The sequence below is a fragment of the Dasypus novemcinctus genome, chromosome 2 (genome assembly GCF_030445035.2).
Source record: "Dasypus novemcinctus isolate mDasNov1 chromosome 2, mDasNov1.1.hap2, whole genome shotgun sequence".
NCBI lineage: Eukaryota > Metazoa > Chordata > Mammalia > Cingulata > Dasypodidae > Dasypus > Dasypus novemcinctus.
Window position 1 is genome coordinate 14,387,534 of NC_080674.1, and position 19,511 is coordinate 14,407,044.

The 19,511-nt window shown below is 37.0% G+C and overlaps 1 protein-coding gene across 1 annotated transcript in view; it reads right to left on the reverse strand.

Moving 5' to 3' along the window:
• DNAH5 (dynein axonemal heavy chain 5) overlaps window positions 1–19,511 on the reverse strand; it is a 272,686-nt gene that overhangs the window by 64,017 nt on the left and 189,158 nt on the right. Inside the window, exon 60 of the mRNA XM_058306977.1 lies at window positions 4,353–4,532. Coding sequence (XP_058162960.1) covers window positions 4,353–4,532 — 180 coding nt within the window. The remainder of the gene's footprint in view (window positions 1–4,352; window positions 4,533–19,511) is intronic.

Consider the following 19,511-nt stretch of genomic DNA (forward strand, 5'->3'; position numbering starts at 1 on the left):
GGCTAGCAGTCCAAACTCAAGGCACTGGCAAAGTTATGCCTTCCCCCCAAAGTATGCAGGGTTCTGCTGCTGGCTTGCTGCAGTCCTTGGGGTTCCTGGGCTTGCATTTCTGCTTCCTGTCACATGGTGATCTCTCTCTCCATCTGTTGGCTCTTCTGGTTTCCACTTGATTTCTGGCTTTTGGCTCCTATTAGTTTCTCTGACCAACTGGGTTGGAATTTCTGTTGCTTATAAAAGACTCCAGTAGTATGGATTAAGGCCCACACTGACCCAGTTGGCCACATCAGAGTGAGATCTTAGAAGATCCTCTCTACAAATGAGTCCACAGCCTGACTCACCTGAATGTATTCAAAGTCCCTATTTACAAATGGGTTCCTACCCGCAGGAACATGGATGAAGACTGAGAACATGTTTCTCATTGGGGGACATAACTCAGTATGTCACTACTACTTAGTAAACATCTCAGGCTTTTGGTGCCAAAAGGCAAAACCAAGGATGCTAGTAGGTAGTTACATAAAAGCTATTTTAAAATCCATTCTTATTTCATGGGCCATAAAAAAACAGGCAGTGAGCTAGACTGGGTCTATGGGCCATAATTTGCCAAGCCCTGCTGTAATATTAAGACTTAATAAGAAAGAAAATTCTCAGTATTGAGAACTATCTGTCTAGCAGGACCTATCACTATTGAAAAATATGGTAAAGGAAGATAAAGGATAGAATATGGAGTTAGTCACCCACTGTGAAGACCTTGGTTTTGCTGATGATGGTGACCCTGAGGTGGTTGCCGTCATTTGCACACATTTGTTACCTTCTAGACAAACAATTGACGCTTCAGCTGTGACCTTATCAAAACATTTGTTTTAAGGAAACTACCACAATAGAATCGAAAGACAAGCAAAAGCTGCATTAGTAAAACCTGGGGCATTGGGAAAAAATCCATGCTCACTGGCATTTAGATCCTTAAAAATTTTTTTCAAAATGACATTTTCCCAGTTTTAAGTCTAATAAATATTAAACATTGACTTTTGTGGGGAGATCCACTATTAGAAGGCTTCTGAGCGACTTGAGGAGGAAAGATTATTTTTAAAACAGTTTTTGAGAGAAATTATTTTCCTACTTCAAAATCTCAGGCTCCCAAATTTTGTCAGAACAAAGCTTTAAGGAAAAATCATAAAGAACAAGAAGCAAGGCAAGGCAAAAGTGTGACCCAAAAAATATAGTCTAAAAAGAATCTGGTTAGTGGGTCGGTTTTTACTCAACTCTGCTCTGAACTGCAGCTGGGGCTGTGGTTTCAACATGTAAGAAAAACAAGGCCACTGTATCAAACAATTTACTAAAGTAATCCACTAGCGTCAAGCTAATGCAGCCTCAGGATTTGGAATATTTTCTCGTACTTTCTAGATGGAAAATAAACGGCTAATTTTTTGTTTTTTTAAAAAAAAAGCTTTCAAAAGTTACTACCAAAAGCTATAGAAGGGAAATGGATGTAGCTCAAGCAATTGGGCTCCCATCTACCATATAGGAGGTACAGGGTTCCATACCCAGGGCCTCTGGTGAAGGCAAGCTGGCCCATGTGGAGTGCTGCCCTGCACAGAAGGGCTGCCACATGCAGGAGTGCTGGCCCACGCAGAGAGCTGTAGTCACAAAATGACAAAACAGAAAGAGACAATAAGAGACACACCAGACTAGGGAGCTGAGGTAGCGCAAGAGAAAGATCACCTCTCTCCCACTCCAGAAGGTCCCAGGATCGGTTCCTGGAGCTGCCTAATGAGAATACAAGCAGACACAGAAGAACACACAGTGAATGGACACAGAAAGCAGACAATGGAGGGAGGGGGAAGAAATAAATAAATCTTTTTTTAAAAAGCTATAGAAAAGCCTAGAAGCCATCAAATTCAATTATTCAACTTGGGAGCTATAGGACTTTGTACAGGTCACTTAATCTCTGTAAACCCCAGTTTCCCCATTAAACAAATTGAAAAAATTACTTCTTGTATTTTTTGCATGTGAGGGTGAAATAAGATAGCATATATAAAAACCCAAGGCTGATAACTAGCACAAAACAAGAGCTCAATAAATAGGTGTTGTTCTAGATTTAATAGTGGTCTCCAAAAATTCATTTTCACCAGAAACCTCAGAATGTGAGCTTATTTGGAAATAGGGCCATTGCAGGTGTCATTACTTAGGAAAATGAGGTCATAGTGGCTTGGGGTGGGCCCTAAATCCAATAGTACTTGTGTCCTTACAGGAAGAGAAGAGGACACCTAACAACAAAGAGGCATAAGGGAAGACACCACACAAAGACAGAGACAGTACAGAGCGGCGCGGCTAAAACCAAGGACCACCAAGGATGACAAGGAGCCACCTGCAGCTGGGAGAGGCAGAGAGGGGCTCTTCCCTAGAACCTTCAGAGGAAGGTCGACCCTGCCGGCACCTTGAACTCAAGGAGCATTAACACCTGTTGCTTTAAGTCACCCAGTTTGTGGTCGTTTGTTATGGAAGCCCTAGCAAAGCAATAGAAATGCTATTATCGTTACTATGCATGTTCAGTATTTAAGGTTGTATTATTTTAAATAATCTGTTTATAGGAATTGATATTTAACAATTTCCATACACTTTTCAAAGTGATATTCTACTACCACGAACAGGATCTACATTGTTCATTGTTGTAGTGAATATTTACTTTCATTTGTTCACTACTAGGGGTCCCTTGGTCCAGCTATAGGGATTGCAAGATGAAAGAGAAAGGCCGATCAGTGATTCTGTTGCTTTATTGTTGAATTGGAGTTTAGAGTGTGTCCTTGTTCCTTGCTCACTTAAGAAGCAGACATCTGCCAGCAAAGCCCCTCCAAAAATAAGTGAAGTTGGTCTGTATTTTGCAATATATTAAGCAGAGAAGCCCAGTGATAACCCGCACTCCCTTCGTCTTCCTGTATTACTATTTCCCCATACTCAAGCGAATATGCAGGATCTATGCAACTGCATGTCTTTTCCTGACATTAAGGCAGATCTGACAAGTTGCATGTTCCAAAATACAAGGTGGCCATAAAATTACAGGAGGGCACCTCCTGGGACAGAAACAGAAGTAAGACTCCAGGGGCAAGAAAAATGGCCTCCCTTCTCCTATTGATGTTCCCGTGACATCCTACTGTCCGCTCCAGAGTGTCCTGAGACTGGGTGGAGGCTAGACTGTGGAAAGTATTAAACATGGAGGGGGGCATTTCATTGTTCTTACGTCAACTTGTTCAAAATGTCCTTTTTTTAAAATGACTTCTGCTCCCATTTTCAAAATAATTGCAACAGAACAAAAACTAACCTCGGTGAATGCCACAGTAGTTATCTTTAAGACACTATGGAGGATCACCCATGGGAAAGATTTGCAAAGGTTCCCCTGTACCTTCCATTTGATAAAGGGGTTCTAATTCAGTCAATATCATCATGCCTATTTTTGAGCTTCACTGGAGTCTTGAATGGTCCCAGTGTTCATAGCGACAAGCGTATGACATCATTTGTCCTAAAATTCTCTGAGCCAAATGAGACTCTGTTCTTTTAAGTTGCTCCAGGACCCCAAGAGCCTCAGTTACTGGAAAAGTGGTCCTGGTATGGTAACAATTAGAAAATAAAATGGGACTTGCAACTCTATTCCTATCTTCCTTCTTTTTTAATCATGCTTATTAATTTTTCTTGGGTAGGTTACAATGTAGGTAGATTTTATTTGGCAGCTGAGAGAGATCAGACTTACACAAGAGCAAACTAAGCAATCAATCTCTAATAAGACAACAGTTTCCCATTTTCAAAAACTGTACTTGACTTTCTATTTGCTGAAGACTGAGAGATGAGTTGTGTACGTGAATGAGATTAAAATGCAATTACTAAAAGGGAAATACAAGGCATAGTCTCAAAGTCACATTAAAGAACACATACATGATATTCAATTTCCTTCCTGGAGGACAAAGGGAGGGAAGGGTTGTTAATATCTCACACCCTGCAACCAAGACCAGCTTTAGGCATTTTCTAGCCACCAACTCATAGGCTTTCCTGGCAGGAAATTTTGGTCATCAGGAGATCCTGTGCAGTAAGTTTCTGTGGTTTTTATTTCAATTGACATTGTGGAAGAAATATATGCAGCAACCCAGAATGGGCATAGGCTCTTTCTAAAGAGTCCATGCTTAAAAGCTCATGCAGTTGTCATCAAAGCATAATGACAAAGAAGAAATATCCCAAGCTTGCCCTTTCTGTCACTAGTTCTCCCTGTGGACTTGAGTACAATAACACGTGACGTTGAACATGCTCCTGCGATGGTGAAAAGATAAGAGTGGTTGACCTACAGATGCTTAACCTTGGAGGCTTACCTTCAGAGGTAACACTTCTTTGTTTGTAGAAAAGAAGGAAGCCATGGCTTTGGTCCAGGAGCAGAGACCAGCCACATTCCCACACACGCGTTGAGCGGTCTCGATGTTATAATCTGCCATCTCAAAGTAAGGATTCAAAAATTCTATCACTTCTTCATTGATTGTGTCTTTAGGAAATTGCTATGGAAGAAAGGGGTAAAATTTTAAAAAAATACTTCTTTTCATGAAGTCATTATATACATGTTAACCATTCAGTTTGAAATTACTGAAAAGCCAAAGATGGACAAATAACATCATAGTTCATCATAACTTTGCAAAAGTCCTGCACATATTAACACAATAAGGAGTGACAACAAGGAAATCTGTCAGAAAATACTTTTTCTTCTATAGACAAGAAATAACACTGAAGAAATGTTCTGGGATTCAAGAGAAATAGAAAATTATTTAGATGATGAACATAATATGGTTATTAGAACTTCCAAAGCAATAATTTTTTATGTCATTAATCCTAAACAGGTGAATTACAAACACACACAATCATTGATGAGAAACAAATACAGGTATATTCAGCCTGCATATATTTATATTTAGCATTTATATTTAGCACTTAGCAGCAACTAAATATATTCAGACAGAGATTCTATTAAACTCACCTGAAATGTGAAGATAATAACTTGGACATTAGACCTTGAGGATGGTGAATTAATTTTTAATCACAGAACTATCAAGATTATGAAAGAATCATTATCTTCTGTGGGGATAAAATTTAAAAGTAGTAACAGAAATAGATTAAGAATGTCTTAATGCATCCAAAAGGAAGACTGACCAGACAATAAAATTAGACCTTTTAAAATGGTGTTTGATCATTTAAAAGAAGATGATTAAATGTCTTCAAAATCAAAAGAAATATGTAGCACATAAATAATTCAGTGAAACAAGTCTTCCCATAAAATGTATAATGTAGGGTGGAACATACATTCATTCAGACTGTTTTTAACTCAACTTTCTTTTTTGAGACTTCAAAAATTGCAAAGCCAGAAGAAAAGTCTGGGAGAAATAGAAAGAAGATGGTGGCTCAAAGACAAAAAGCCAGGAAGTTTCCAAGAGCATGGGCTTTGCCACCAAGTAAACAGGGCAGGAGACCAGCATCACCTGCCTGAATTCTATTCAAAATCCAGTTCTGTTTGCACATTTTTCTGTGAAAACCTTTTTGAGTGCCAACTGCCACCATGGCCATTCCATACCCCACACTGTTAATGCCACCATGGCCATTCCATACCCCACACTGTTAATCACAAACTCCTTTCTACTCAAAGAGCATGTTGTTCCTCCATCGTGGCTCTTCATAGTTTCTTACATTATAATTGTCTGGGACAAATCTGGATGTCTCAGTAGTTCCATAAGATACTTATTGTTATAGACATGATGCTCCAAAGTGCTTTGTAAGATGCTTTAACCATAGAAGTCACTTGACCAACACTGAATTCAAAACTGAATGGAAGGTAGAATTAACATAGCTTGGGAAATTGTTGTAGATTAGTTATTCCCAATTGGTTGCCTACATTTGTACCTCAGCCCACTACAGTCTGGCTTGCCCACTCCCAATATTCCTTTTCTTACTTTTGATCCATCTTCATTTTTAAAACTCTCAACTCCTTGGTCTTCTTCATTTTACTCTCTCGGTCCTCTCTCCACACATCTCTGATAATGTGATTCTTCCATATGTGCCACTCCCCTTTCTTCTAGTCTCTTATATTTAGTATTCTTCAGAGTCCCACCCACTAATATTCTCCCTCTCCTCCTGTGATTCCATCTACTCTTTCACCCATGTGCTAATGAATACAGGTATGTCAACTTCCATACCATTAGGTTTCTATATCCAGCTTCCACCTGGATGTTTTGAAACAATTGAAATTCAAAATGGTAAACATTTTGTTCTTTAACTACCCCAATTTTCCTTCTCTATATTCAATCTCAACTGTTTGCACCCAGTACCCAACTCAGAGACCTGAGACTTGGCCTTCATTCCTCTTTATACTTCATTCCTTAACAAGTAACTAACCAAGACCTGGAGATGTTTCCTTCCAGTGGCCGCACTTCAAAATTCAAAGCTTCCCGATCTCTCATCTGGAATTTTGCAATATTTTCGAAAACAGTATTCTAGCTTGCAGCCTTTTGCCTCCTTAGATACATTTTCCACAAAACTAACAGAAGGATCGATCTATAATGTAAATCTAGGCATGTTTCTCCTCCACTTAAAACCCTTCAAATAAAGAGTTTTGATTCAAGGTATAACAAACTCTGTTGTAACAGAGCAATGCTCCCACCAAGGACAGCTAGACACACTGCATAGAACATTTAAAATTCTGTCAAAGGAGCAAGGATTTGTGGGAATATGATCTCCTGTAGAACAAAAACCTAAAGGGAAAAAAAATTTAAGAAACATAAGGCACAATAAAAGTCATTATGTAATGTAAGTCATTTCATGACAATGAATTTAAAGTTTAGATGAAATGGATTAATTAATTAAAAAATACATTTTATCAGAACTGATAGAAGAAATAAAAATCTGAATAATATATGTCTATAAAGTATTGAATCCATTTAAACCTATTTGACTTCACTGATAAATTCTATCAATCACTAAAGTAAAAAAAAAAAAAAAATCAATCTTATGCAAACATTGCCAGATAATAGAAAAGAAGTAAATCGTTCCCTATGAGTTTTGGGACACTAGGTTAACCTCAATTTCCAAACCTTACAAGGACATTTCAAAAATCAAAATATTACAAGACACTCTCGTGAACATAGATGGTAGAGTCCTGAACAAAATAACAGTAAAACCAAATCTAGCAATATATAAAAAGGATAATATATAAATAAGAGTTGGTTTATTCCAGGAGAAATGGGTTGATTTTACATTAGAAAGTCCATCAATGTAACCCATCTAATTTATATTTATTTTTTAAATGTTTAGCAAATTAGGAATATAAAGGAACTTTTTTATTCTTGCTAATGGACAACTGCAACTAAAAAACCTACAGCAAAATTATTAACTATATTGGCAAAATATTGAAAGCATCCACCCTGGAATTCTATTCAACATTGTTTTATATTGTCCTAGACAGTGCAAAAAAAAAGGGGGTTGGGGAAGGGGATAAGGATAAGGATAGGAAAGGAAGAGATTAAACAATTATTGGCAGACAATATAATAAGCAATACAGAAAATCCAAAAAATCTACAAAACACCTATTAGAATTAATAAGTGAATTTAACAAGGTCAATGGATATAAAATAATATATCAAAAAGTATTTTTACTAGAGTTCCAGGAAGATGGTATTGGAGTGGGCAGGCAAGGCTCAACTGTCTCACAAAAATAATGATAAAGGGCCAAAAGCTGTCTGAGGAAGCTGCTTTGGGGGTCAGCAGATGAGGACAGTACTATACAGTTCCCAGGAGGGTGAAGGACAGAGAAAAAAAAATAACAACAAATGTTAGTTATTAAACCCCACAGCAACCAGGAAGGAATTCAATCCCCCACCCTCAAGACATTAAGCCTGGATAAAACCTTGCTCACTGCAGCTGACTGAGGGGGAAACAGACAACTTCCTCCCTGTCAGCGGTTTCAAGGGAAGAGGGAGGGTGAGTAGGAGGGCTTCTCTTCAGTAAATAGGACCAGCAGAGCTCACTCTGAATCTCGGCTTTGGCCAGACCAGAAACACTAGAAAGCTGAGGTTAAAGAAAAAACCTCCATGGAAAGATTTGCTGACAAGCACCATCTGCTGACCAGTGAGGAAACTGCATGGAGAAAAAAGTTCCCTGGGGAGAAAATCTGCACCCTATTAATGAATCTCCAGCCTACTTTTGGAAACTTAAGCTGGGAAATTTTAAAGACTAAGAATAAGTTAATGAAAAATAAAAGAAGAGCTGTTAAAAAAAAAAAAAAAAAAAAAAAACACTAGGCAAGAGAAAGAAATTGACCATGATCATCAAAGTGAATTCACCAACATATACAGATACCTAGACATCAGCAAAAAATTATAAGCCAAACTAAGAAATACTAGGAACCAAGAAGAAATGGCTGAGCCAAAGAAACAAACCAAATATTCTGAAGAGATAAGAATTTAAGACAACTAACCAATGATAACCATACAACTCTCCTAAATGAATTCAAAGAATTCAAAAGAAAATATGACTAAAGAGATAAAGATATTAAGAAGGCACTGGTGACCAAAAAGGACAATTTGAAAGCCTGCAAAGAAAAGCAACAGAACTTATAGGAATGAAAGACACAATGGATGATATTAAAAATACATTAGAGGCATATAACAGCATATTTGAATTGATAAAAGGCAGAACGAGTGATATGAAGAACAGAACACCTGAGTTTGAAAAGACAAGAGAATAGAAAGAGAAAAATGGAACAGGTTCTCAGGGAATTCAATGACAAGAGAAATGCACAAACACAGAGAAAAGAAAAGGGGCAAAAAAAATATTTAAGGAAATAATGACCAAATATTTTCCAACCCTATGAAAGACATAAATATCAATACCTAGGAAGGACAACATACCCAAAACAGAATAAATCCAAAAAGACCTACTCTGAGACATCTACTATTCAGAATGACAAATATCAAAGATAAAGAGAGGATTCTGAAAGCAGCAAGAGAAAAGCAATGCATCACTTACAAGGGAACTTCAATAAGATTAACTGCCGATCTTTCATCAGAAATTATGGAGGCAAGAAGATATGACATGATGTATTTAAAATACTGAAAGAGGAAAATTGCCAGCCAAGAATTCTGCATCTGGCAAAACTGTCCCTCAAAAACCAAAAACTGATAGGATGTGTTATCAAAAAAAATAGAATTACAAGAGATCCTAAAGGGAGTGCTGCTCCCTGTAAGGAAAAAACAAGGGTAAGAGACATGGAGAAGAAATGAAGATTATTAAGAAGGATAAATTAAAGGATATAAAGTCAGAGAGTAGTAAGATATGACTATATACAGCCAAAGAACACAATGGAGGAAGTAAGTAATGCATTCACAATAATAACATTGAATGCTAATGTCTTCAACTCTCCAATCAAAACACATAGACTGATAGAGTAGATTAAAAAAATATGAACCATCTATATGCTATCTATAAGAAACTGACCTCAGAAGTAAGGATGCAACCAGGTTGAAACTGAAAGTTTAGGAAAAGATAATCCACACAAATAGTAACCAAAAAAAAAGCTAGAGTAGCAATACTATTTCACACAAAATAGACTTTAAATGCAAAACTGTTAAAGGGATGAAGCAGGTCATATATTTATATGAAGAACAAATTAATCCCAAATCAAGCTGAAGGAAAGAAATAATAAAGATATTTTATTAGTAAGCCAAAGGGGTGCTGATGCAAAGTACCAGAAATTGGCTGGCATTTATAAAGGGTATTTATTTGGGTAAAAGCTTACAGTTACCAGGCCATAAAGTGTACGTTACTTCCCTCTCCAAAGTCTGTTGCCATGTGTGGGAGCAAGATGACTGCTGACATCTGCAATGGTTCAGGCTTCCTCTCCCTCTTAAGGCTCCATAGTCCCAGCTTCTTCCAGTCTCAGCCACAGGATGGGACAAGTCGTGTCTCTCTCCCAGGGCTTGTTTGTTCTGGGCTCTGCTGCTCTGCTCTCTCTCTACAAGGCCAGCTATAAACTATCAGATGAATGACTCATCTCTCTTCCTGGGGTCTCTGCTGTGTCTAATGGAGCCTTCTCATGAATTTGTGTCTCTGTGCACTTACTTCCCAGGCTCCAGAATCAAAACTCTAACCTTTTCTTCTGCAGTATGGTTTTCTCTGGGAGTTCCCACCCACCAAGGGGACAGGGACTCAATGCCCTACTGACATAGCCCAATCAAAGCCTTAATCATTATTTAATCAAATAAAAGTGAGACCTCTGAATGCAGTCCAATCTAATATGTCCAGAAGAACAGATTATTTCACAAACATAATCCAATATCTATTTTTCAAATTCATAAACCATATCAAACTGCTACAGATATATATATATATATATATATATATATATATATATATATATATATATATATAAGGCAATTCACCAAGAAGAAATAACTATACCAAATATTTATGCACCTAACCTGAGTACCCAAAGATACATGAGGCACACACTGGCAAAGATGAAGGGAGAAACAGATGTCTCTATAATATAATTGGGAATGTGAATACACAACTCTCAGTCACTAGATAGAACATCTGGACAGAGGATAAATAAAGAAAAAGAGAGCTTGAATAAGATGATAAATGAACTAGACCTAACAGATATTTATGGAGCATTACATCCCAAAACAGCAGGATATACATTCTTTTCAGGTACTCATGGAACTTCTCCAGGATAAACCATATGTTAGGCCTCAAAATTTTTTTTAATTCAAATTATACTAAACACTTTCTCTGATCATAAAGCAATGAAGCTGGAAGTCAATAAAAGATGGAAAAAGGAAAAACTCATAAATATATGGAGGGTAAACAATACCCTCTTAAATAATAAGTGAGTCAAAGAAATTGCAAGAGAATTCAGTAAATATCTTGAGACAAATGAAAATGAGAACGCAACATATCAAAACTTATGGGGCACAACAAAGGCAGTGTTGAGAGGGAAATTTACTGCCCTCAATGCTTACATTAAAAATAAGGAAGAGCTAAAATTTAAGACCTTACTGCACACCTGGAAGAACTAAAAAAATCAAGCTGAAGGAAAGAAATTATAAAGATCAAGAGCAGAAACAAATGAAATTGAGGAAAAAAAACAATAGAGGGAATCAACAAAACCAAAAGTTGGTTCTTTGAAAAGACCCAGAAAATCGACAAACCCTTAAAAAAAGAGAGAAGATGCAAATAAATAAATTCAGAAATGAGAGGGGGGACATTACCACTGTCCCACCAGAAATAAAAGAGATCATAAAAGGATACTATGAACAAATATACACCAGAAAACTAGACAACACAGATGAGGTGGACAAATTTCTAGAAATACACCAACAACCTACATTGACCCTAGAAGAAATAGAAGACCACTACAAACCGATCACAAATAAAGAGATTGAAACTATCATGAAAAAAAAAAAGAAAAAAAAAACTCCCAAAGATGAAAAGCCTGAAACCAGATGACTTCACAAGTAAATTCTACCAATCATTCAAACATGACTTAATACCAATCTTGCTCAAGCTCTTCCAAAAAACTGAACAGGAAATAATGCTACCAAACTCATCTATGAAGCCAACAACAGCCTAATACTAAATACCAAAACCAGATAAAGGTACTATGAAAAAAGAAAATTACAGACAAATATCCCTAGTGAATAAAGATGCAAAAAAATCCTCAACAAAATACTTGTAAACAGAATTAAAAAGTACATTAAAAGAATTATGCACCACAATCAAGTGGGTTTTATCCCAGGTATAAAAGGGTGATTCGGTGCAAAAAAATCAATTAGTATAATACACCACATTGATAAATTCAAGAAGAAAAATCACGTGATCATCTTGATTGATGCAGTAAAGGTATCTGACAAAATACCATATCCTTTATTGATAAAAACACTCCAAAAAATAAGAATAGTAGGAAGCTTTCTCAATATGGTAAAGTGCATATATGAAAAACCTATAGTGAGCATTGTACTCAATGGTGAAAGACTGAAAGCTTCCCCAATGAGATCAGAAACAAGACAAGGATGCCCACTGTCATTACTGTAATTCAATGTTGTAGTAGAAGTTCTAGAGCAATGAGGTTAGATAAAAAATAAAAGAAACCCAAATAGGAAAGGAAGAAGTAAAACTTGCACTATTTGTTGATGACATGATCCTACATCTAGAAAATTATGAAAAATCCACAATAGGGCTAGTAAAACTAATTGATGAGTTCAGCAAAGTGGCAGGATACAAGATTAATACACAAAAGTCAGTAGCATTTCTATACACTACTGATGTGCAGTCTGAGGAGGAAATCAGGAAAAATCCATTTATAACAGCGACTAAAAGATTCAAATATTTAGGAATAAACTTAACCAAGAACAGAAAGGACCTGTATTCAGAAACTAGAAAAAACATTGCTAAAATAACCCCAAGAAGACTTAAATAAATGGCGATGCATTCCGTGTTCATGGACTAGAAGACTAAAGATCATTAAGATGTCAGTTCTCCCCAAAACTGATTTACACATTCGATGCAATCCCAATGAAACTTCCAACAGCTGCTTTGCAGAAATGCAAAAGCATATTATCAAATTTACTTGAAAGGATAAGGGCCTTTGAATAGCCAAAAACATCTTTAAAAATAAGAATGAAATTGGAAGATTCTCACTTCCTGACTTTAAAGCATATTACTGGGAAGTGGACTTGGCCCAGTGGTTAGGGCATCCGTCTACCACATGGGAGGTCCACGGTTCAAACCCCGGGCCTCCTTGACCCATGTGGAGCTGGCCCATGCGCAGTGCTGATGCACGCAAGGAGTGCCCTGCCATGCAGGGGTGTCCCCCTGTGTAGGGGAGCCCCACACGCAAGGAGTGTGCCCCAAAAGGAGAGCCACCCAGTGTGAAAGAAAGTGCAGCCTGCCCAAGAATGGCACTGCACACATGGAGTGCTGACACAACAAGATGATACAACAAAAAGAAACACAGATACTGGGTACCACTGATAAGGATAGAAGCGGTCACAGAAGAATACACAGCAAATGGACACAGAGAGCAGACAACTGGGGGGGGGTAAGGAGAGAGAAATAAATAAATAAATAAATAAAATAAAGCATATTTCTTACCTATGGTGGTGAAAAAAACAAAAAAAAAAAAACACAAAGCAACATAGCACTAGCATCAAAACAGACAGATTCCACCAATGGAACCAAATGGAAAACTCAGAAACAGACCCTCACATCTATGGTCAGGGCATTTCCTTTTTTTTTAGGTACTGGGGGCCAGGGACTGAACCTAGGACATCATATGTGGGAAGCTGGCAATCAACCACTGAGCCACATCAGCTTCCCTGAGTTTTTTTTTTTTTCATTTGTTTTTTTTGCTTGTTGTTTGTTTTTGTTTTTTCAGGAGGCACCGGGAACTGAACCTGGGACCTCCCATGTGGGAGGTGGACGCTCAACCACTTGAACCATATCCACTCCCCCAGGTAATTTTTGACAAGCCTTTCAAGCTCTCCCAGGGGGCAAAAACAGTTTATTCAACAAATGTTATCCATATTAAAAAAAAAATAAAGAGGATTCCTATCTCACACTTTATACAAAATTAAAAGCAAATTAAATCAAGGACCTAAACAGAAATTGTCACAACCATGAAACTCCTAAAAGAAAATGTAGGAAAACATCAAGATCTTGTGGTAGGTGGTAGTAATTTCTTAAACCTTATATCCAAAGCATGAGCAGCAAAAGAAAAAAATAGATAAATGAGAACTCCTCAAAATTTAACACTTTTGTTCTTCAAAAGACTTTGTCAAGAAAATAAAAAGACAGCAGAAATATGAACTAGGCCTAGAGCTTCAGGGTGCCTAAGAGTTACCTCCTGAGAGCCTCCATGTTGCTCAATGTGGCCACTCTGTAAGCCAAACTCAGCATGTAAATGCATTACCTTCCCCCCAACATGGGATATGACTCCTGGGCATAAGCCTCCCTGGTGCCAAGGGATTACTACCAAGCATCAGCTGATGATGAAAAAGACCTTGAATAAAAGGATCAACTCAGACCAGCAGAATATCTCAGCCTACATGTAATATCAGGTGCTAAAAATTGCTTTTTGACTTTGGATAAAAGGGGAAAATGGAAAGGACAAATGAGTTTATATGGCTATGAGTCTCCAAAAAAGAGTCAGGAGGTCATCAGAGGGGTAACGCTTACGCACGCCTCAGAAGGGTACCAGAGAGAGCCAAAGTAGATAGAAACCCAGGTACTGGTTCTCCTGGGGGCTACAGAGGCCCACAGGTTCTATGGTCATGGCAGATAACTCTGGAGTACAGTGCCATGTCAGTTGGCTCCCTTTGGAGTTTGTGTTCCTGAGTGTGATGGAGTTGGACTCAGATATGACCTTTCTACACATGCCTCTTCTGTTACTCTTATTGGACCTGTGGTTGGTGCTAGGGTTGGTATATACTCAGAAGACCTGAATCTCTGGACTGTCCATGTTACAGTCAGGCCCTGAGCCTCAGCAGCCTTGCAACTGCTACCCTCTGGTTTACTGGACTTACCCTGGCCAGCTAACAGGGAGATGAAGAAGGTCAACCACCACACCATGGAGCCAAAAGTGCCTACAACTGCAAGCAGGAGAATTGTATCCATCATCCATGTGGAATCTAAACCCCATCTTGATGTAGAGGGGGACTGGACATAACCATCCCAGGGTCCACAGCATGGAGGAATAGAGTATGGATTAGAGTGGACTTACTGGTGTTCTGTTGGGGAACTACTGTGATTAGTAATAGAAGAAATTGTAACATTGATGTGGAAAAAGTGGTCACGGTAGCTGCTGATGGTAGGGAGAGGGAAGAAGAAATACGGTGCGGGGGCATTTTCAGGATTTGGAGTTGTCCTGGGTGGTGCTTCAGGGACAGATGCTGGACATTGTGTGTCCTGCCATGGCCACTGGGTGGACTGGGGGAGAGTGTGGACTACCACTGTCCATGTGGTGCAGCAGTGCTCCAAAATGTATTCAACAGGTGCAGTGAATGTACCACAATGATGGAAGAGGTTGTTGATTTGGGAGGAGTGGGGTGAGGGGGGTGGTGGTATATGGGGACCTCATATTTTTTGGATGTAACATTTAAAAGAAAATAAAGAAGAAGAAAAAAAAGGCAGCGAACTCAATGGGAGAAAATAATTGGAAACTACATATCCAATAACAGTTTGATAATCAATGTTATATAAAGAGATCATAAAATTCAATGGTAAAAAGACAAGCAACCAATAAAAAATGGGCATAAGACTTGAATAGACATTTTTCCAAAGAGGAAATACAAATTCCAAAACACACATGAAAAAAATGCTCAACATCGCTGGCTATTAGGGAAATGCAGATCAAACCACAACAATATGGCCATTATTTTAAAAACAGGAAACAACAAATATTGAAAAAGATATGGAGAAAAAGGAACATGCCTTCACTTTTGGTGGGAATGTAGAATGGTACAGCCTCTGTAAAAGACAGTTTGGCAGTACCTCAAAAAGCTGAATATAGAATTGCCATATGATCCAGCAAACCTAGGACTAGCAATATATTCAGAACAGCTGAAAGCAAGGATGTGAACAGACATTTGTACACCAATGTTCATAGCATTATTCACAATTGCTAAAGTATTGAACCAACACAAGTGTCCATCAGCCAATGAATGGATAAACAAAATGTGGTATATACACACAATGCAATAGTTTTTAGCTGTAAAAAGAAATGAAATCGGGATACATATTACAACATGGATGAACTGAAAGGATATTATTTGAGTGAAATAATCCAGACACAAAAGGACAAATATTGTATGGTCTCACTGATATGAACTAAAAATGATGAGTAAACTCATGGAGGTAAACTCTAGAGTATAGGTTGTTAGGAAATAGAAGGTGGGTTGAGAATGGGAAATAATTCTTAATGTATGTAGCATTATTAATAAGGTTAATTGTAAAAGTGTGGAAATGAATAGAGTGGAAAGTAACGCATAATGACTATAATTAACACTGCTGATTTAGAAATGTGATTGTGACTAAAAGGGGTAGTATGTGGAAATAAATGTCAATTGAAGGGAAACTAGAGCATAATATAGTGTAAGTATAACAGTTTTGGTGGTTCATGAATATTGTGGTTAATAGTATAAATACAATATTGCTATTCTTTTACAAAGTGCTAAGCATATGGTGCAACACAGGAAAATACAACTAATGTAACTTACAGATGACAGTTAACAGTAATACTGTAGTTTGCAGCAATGGCAGGAAGATATGTTTTCAATACTAAGGGACAAAAATAGGGGGAATAAGGGAGATTGGGATTTTTCCTTTTGGAGTAATGAAAATGTTCTAAAATTGACTGAGGTAATGGCAGCACAACTCTGTGATGAAAATGAGAGCCACTGAGTAACACTTTGAGTGGACTGTACAAAACATGGAACTGTACAACACAGGGAATCCAGTGGTGGATAATGGAGTGTGGTTAACAGGGTAAATATGAGAATGTTTACTCCTGAATGATAACAAACACATAATACCAATATCCGGTGGTGGATGATGGATTGTGGTTGACAGGGTAAATATGAGAACGTTTTCTCCTGAATGATAACAAATACATAATACCAATATAGAGTGTTAGTAATTGGGTGGGTTGGGGGGGAAATACAGCAAATGAGAGTTATGGGCTACAGTTAGTAGTAATATTTTTAAACAAATCAATTTTATTGATACATATTAATAAAGCATACAATCCATCCAAAGTGTACAATCAATAGTATTTTTTTTAACCACAGAGTTGTGAATTCATCATTTCAATAATTTTAGAGCATTTTCATTATGCCAATAATAATAATAAACAAAAAGCAAACAAACAAAAAAGCCTCATCACCTCTCAGTCTTTCTATGCTTACCCTGTCGTACATAGCTATTCTGTTTGTGTCTCTTTACTTTATTTGTATTTATACTTTGTAAAAACAGTCTTACAAATGTAATATCACCCTATTCATATTTTACATGAGGTTTCACTGTTATACAGTTTCATGTTACATTTTTTGGGTTTCTTACTAGAAAGATACATGACCGTGGACTTACCTTTTCAGCTGCTGTCATACCCACACAATAGCTCTGCTAGTTACAAACACTATGATGTGAATTCACATTTTCTATTCATTACCAAAGATTTACAAACAACCTTTTTACCAATTCTTCACAGATTAACCCTCAGCTTTCCATTCTCTACCCTCATTTTATTTTCTGATGAGAGCTATATTCTAATTATTAACTCCACAAGTTTACACAATGTATTTAGTTCATAATAGTGCAATCATACAGTATTTATCCTTATATGTCTAACTTGCTTCCCTCAACATAATGTCCTCCAGGTTCATCCATGTTGTCATATGCTTCACAACTTCATTTCTTCTTACAACTGCATAATATTCCATCATGAATGTACACCACAATTTGTTTATCCATTCATCAGTTGATGGACATCTGCAATGTTTCCAAATTTGGCAATCATAAATAATGCTGCAGTGATCACCAGGATGCAGATGCCTGCTTGTGTCATTGCTCTCAGTTCTTCTAGGTGTATACCTAGTAATGGTACTGCTGGGTCATTAGAAGTCTATATTCAAATTCCTTACGAACTGCCAAGCAGTCCTCCACAGTGATAATACCATTCTACATTCCCACCAACAGTGAATAAGCATTCCTATCTCTCCATCACTTACAGTTTTCTGAATTTTTTTTTTAGTTTTCTGAATTTTTAATAGTGGTCGGTCTAATAGGAATGAAATGATATCTTATTTATAGTTTTGATTTGCATTTCCCTAATTGATAGGGACATTGAACAATTTTTTCATATGTATCTTCACCATTTATGTTTCTTCTTTGAACAATTGTCTTTTCAAGTCTTTTGCCCATTTTTAATTGGGTAGTTTGTCCTTTTATTGTTGGGTTTTATAATCTCTTTATATATCATAGATATCAACCCCTTAGCAGATATGTGATCACTAAATATTTTCTCCCATTGAGTAGGCTGCTTTTCACCCTTTTGACAAAGTCCTTTTAGGTGCAAAAGTGTTTAATTTTGAGGAAGTCACTTTTTTTTTTTTTTTTTTTTTTTTTGCTGCTCATGCTTTGGGTGTAAAGTTTAAGAAAATACCACCTACTAATAGATCTTGATGTATTCCTACAATTTCTTCTAGGGGTTTTATGGTTGTCTCTTTTATATTTATGTCCTTGATGCACATTGTGTTAATTTTTGTAAGGTGTGAGATAGGGATCCTCTTCTTTCTTTTGGATATGGAAATCCAGTTCACCCAGCACTATTTGTTGAATAGACTGTTCTGGCCCAGCTGAGAATTCTTGTTAAAAATCACCTGAACTGTAAATGTTAGAGTCTATTTCTCAGTTATCAATTTAGTTCCACTGGTGAATCTGTCTGTCTTTATACCAGTACCGTACTGTTTTGAGCACTATAGCCAAGTAATGTGCTTTAAAGTCAGGTAGTGAGAATTCTCCAACAATTTTGTTCTATTTTTTTTGTTAAGACAATTTTGGCTATTTAGGGGCCCTTACCCTTCCAAATAAATTTGATAATTGGCTTTTCCATTTCTGAAAAAAAGGATGTTGGAAGTTTTATTGGGACTAAGTTGACTCCGTAAATGAGTATGGACAGAATTAATATCTTAACAATATTTAGTCTTCAATCCATGAACATGAAATGTCCTTCCTTTCATTTAAGTCTTCAGTTTCTTTTACCAATGTTTTACAGTTTTCTGAATACAAGTACTTTTCGTCCTGTTTAACTTTTTTATAAATATTTTATTCTTTTAGTTGCCATTATAAATAGAATTTTTTTCTGATTTCTTCCTCAGATTGCTTGTCAGTAGTGTAATATGTAAATACACACGTGTGTAAATGCACATTAACTGTTGTGTATTAATCTTGTATCCTGCCACTTTGCTGAACATGTCTATTAGTTTTACTAGCTTTGTTGTGGATTTTTCTTGATATAGGATCATATCATCAGTGAATAATGCAAGTTTTACTTCTTCTTTTCCGATTTGGGTTTCTTTTATTTCTTTATCTAGCTTCATTGCTCTAGCTAGAACTTCTAGTATAATACTGAATAACAGTACTGACAGTGGGCATCCTTGTCTTGTTCCTGATCTCAGGGGAAAAGTTTTCAGTCTTTCACCACTGAGTAGATTTTTCATATATGCACTTTACCATATTGACCAAGTTTCCTACTATTTCTATCTTTTGGAGTGTTTTTATCAAGAAAGGATGCTGTATTTTGTCAAATGCCTTTTCTACATGAATTGAGAGAATCATGTGATTTTTCTTCTTCAATTTATCAATGTGGTGTATTATACTAATTGATTTTCTTGTGTTGAATCACCCTTGTATACCTGGGATAAAACCCACTTAATTGTGAT